A 3,293-nucleotide genomic window follows, 5' to 3' on the forward strand; every position below is an offset into this window, starting at 1 on the left:
AATCAATTTCTCTCGAATTTCCGCCGTTTTCAATGACAACTCGGCGCGCTAACGTCCCGATGCCCGATCGACACTTTGTTGCTTCACAACAATTATAAACAATGTGAAACTAGCGCTGGGCCTAGAAGAACGGAAGTAGAAAGCTACGGCGGACATGCGCAGGCCGCGTTTTCATCTCTCTCCCGGTTCGGTGTTTTCCACGGGGGGAAAAATTATGAAATTTGCGACCAAGAGCGGTCAGCCGGAGGAAGGAGGAAAGTTGCGGGAAAAGCAAGATGAAGCGGAGTTTCCGCTATTTAGCGGGAAAGTGGCAGCTATGGTACTTACACAACCTAACAGAGCCTAAGAGTACTTACAGAGCCTAACAGTACTTACACAACCTAACAGAGCCTAAGAGTACTTACACAACCTAACAGAACCAAAGAGTACTTACACAACTTAACAGAACCTAAGAGTACTTACAGAGCCTAACAGTACTTACACAACCTAACAGAACCTAAGAGTACTTACAGAGCCTAAGAGTACTTACAGAGCCTAACAGAACCAAAGAGTACTTACAGAGCCTAACAGAACCAAAGAGTACTTACAGAGCCTAACAGTACTTACACAACCTAACAGAGCCTAACAGTACTTACACAACCTAACAGAACCTAAGAGTACTTACAGAGCCTAACAGTACTTACACAACCTAACAGAACCTAACAGTACTTACAGAGCCTAACAGTACTTACAGAGCCTAACAGAACCAAAGAGTACTTACAGAGCCTAACAGAACCAAAGAGTACTTACAGAGCCTAACAGAACCTAAGAGTACTTACAGAGCCTAACAGTACTTACACAACCTAACAGAACCAAAGAGTACTTACAGAGCCTAACAGTACTTACAGAGCCTAACAGAACCAAAGAGTACTTACAGAGCCTAACAGTACTTACACAACCTAACAGAACCTAAGAGTACTTACAGAGCCTGACACAACCTAACAGTACTTACAGAGCCTGACACAACCTAACAGTACTTACACAACGTAAGAGTACTTACAGAGCCTGACACAATGAGGTTGGACTGGGGGTTGAAGTTGCAGCAGAAGACGTAGTTGCTGTGACCTTTCAGGGTTTTCAGACATTTCCCCTGGTGGCAAGGAGAGAAATACACACAAGTAGGGTTGTTGTTTTTTTCTAGTAGAGGTTTTACGGCGCTCGCAACTGCATAAGGTCATATGAGCGCCAAGGGGTGGGTGTCAACAGAGAAGTCTTTACAGGGAATCAGACTTACTCTGCTCACTTCTCTAGCTTCAACAGCACAAAGTCTGCTTCGACTATCAAAGCACCCCGGAAATAGCAGTTCACAAGAGAGTGACAAACATACAAAAGAAGTAGAGGAAAAAAAGGACGATAGCAAGGATGAGAAAGGAAAAAGCAGCAGTTCCCAGTTGCAATTCGCACACAGTTATGAGCATGACACTGAAATGATAGATTTTTTATAGAAAAGAAGGAGCAAACCATACCAGAGCCCCCGCCAACCACCCACAATAAACAGCAGCAGCACATGACCGTTTCCTTCAACTTCAATACAAAGACCCAAGATGAAAAACATTCAACTATGTATAAGTATGTACTCACATATGTATAAGTATGTACTCACATATGTATAAGTATGTACTCATGTATGTACTCATGTATGTATAGGTATGTACTCATGTATGTATAGGCATGTCCTCATGTATGTATAAGCATGTCCTCATGTATGTATAAGCATGTCCTCATGTATGTATAAGCATGTCCTCATGTATGTATAAGCATGTCCTCATGTATGTATAAGCATGTCCTCATGTATGTATAAGCATGTCCTCATGTATGTATAAGTATGTCCTCATGCATACACCAACAAAACTACCTGTATCACTGAACAATTTTTTTCTTTTTTAAACACAATTTTCAATGTACCGTTTTCAGATCTGGCACATTCTTACCGTGGCAAAGTCCCAGATTTTCAGAGTTTTATCGTCCGACGCACTGACCAACAGCTTGCTGTCTGTCGACCAAGCAACATCGCTCAACCCCTGAAACATACAGCAAACAACAGTCACACACAATGCAATATTTCCATGTTTAGTTTTAGGAAGTGTTTCCTTAGTTTTAGTAAGTGTTTCCTTAGTTTTAGTAAGTGTTTCCTTAGTTTTAGTAAGTGTTTCATGGCACTTGCAACACAATAAGGTCATATAAGTACAGAAGATTAAAGGTGTTACAAGAGAGTAACAAACACAAAAAAGGAGGAGAGATCAGGACGACAGATGTTTGAATAGGAAGGAAGGAACAAACCACATCAGAGTACCCACAAACCGCCAGAGATAGTAATTATTTCACTGGCAGACAAACACGAACATATACTCACCAGTTTATGTCCTGAGATTGTTTTTTCAAATTTTCCATCATAAGCACCCCAGATTTTGATGAGTTTATCTGCAGCTGAAATGATAGAAAAAGAAAATGAATGATTTCTAGAAAAAGGTTTGTATATATATCCCAATCAGCATGATCCCCTTCAACATAAAACCCAAAAGTCTAGGGGGGGGGGGGCGGTGTAATACATGAAGACAGATATGCATGATATACTTGAGGCCACACATGCAATAGTTTGCACAAATATTGAATTACGCTGTTTGAGCACGCATATGAGTGCATTCATTGTACATGTCGAGAGGATGTATAGATCCAGTATGTTAACTTACGTGACCAAATTAAAGTGTCAACAAATGGCGACCTCAGTGCTTTCTAGAAATATCTCCATTTTTAATAACAGTGAAAACATTTCAAAACAAAAAGTGAGCTTAGATTTTTTTTTAAAAGAAATCACATTTTCAATGGTTTAAAAAATGGAGATACGACAAGAAAACACTGAGGTCGCGAAATTGTAACATGTTATTTCATCCCTTTTTCCCACACCGCAAATTTGACCAGGTACTTACAGGAACTGGCGAGCCAGTCTCCATTGGGGCTGAACTTGACAGACGACAAGGCTTTGGTATGACCAGCCAATGTGAACTTCAGGGAGTAGTTGGGTTTCTAAATCAGCAAACGAAATGGAAAAAAAGAGAAATTCATATTAGGACCCACTTTCTCTCGTCCACTTGTGTGTGTATTGAGTTGCCACCATAATGAGATATTACAGAAGTGGTACCTAGCCTAAAGTAAAATACAATCACAGTTATTGACAACACTGGATGGAGAGAGGGGGTGAGAGAGGGAGAGGGAGAGAGGAGGGGGGGCTAGAGGGAGGGAGAGAGAGAGAGAGA

General features: G+C 41.0%; 1 protein-coding gene across 1 annotated transcript in view; it reads right to left on the reverse strand.

The window, feature by feature from the left end:
* LOC101846840 (WD repeat-containing protein 5) overlaps positions 1–3,293 on the reverse strand; it is a gene marked incomplete in the record, with an annotated part of 22,243 nt that overhangs the window by 13,363 nt on the left and 5,587 nt on the right. Inside the window, 4 exon segments of the mRNA XM_013088621.2 lie at positions 1,040–1,129; positions 1,971–2,060; positions 2,393–2,466; positions 2,967–3,063. Coding sequence (XP_012944075.1) covers positions 1,040–1,129; positions 1,971–2,060; positions 2,393–2,466; positions 2,967–3,063 — 351 coding nt within the window.

This window comes from Aplysia californica, unplaced genomic scaffold (genome assembly GCF_000002075.1).
Source record: "Aplysia californica isolate F4 #8 unplaced genomic scaffold, AplCal3.0 scaffold00776, whole genome shotgun sequence".
NCBI classification, from domain to species: Eukaryota; Metazoa; Mollusca; class Gastropoda; order Aplysiida; family Aplysiidae; genus Aplysia; species Aplysia californica.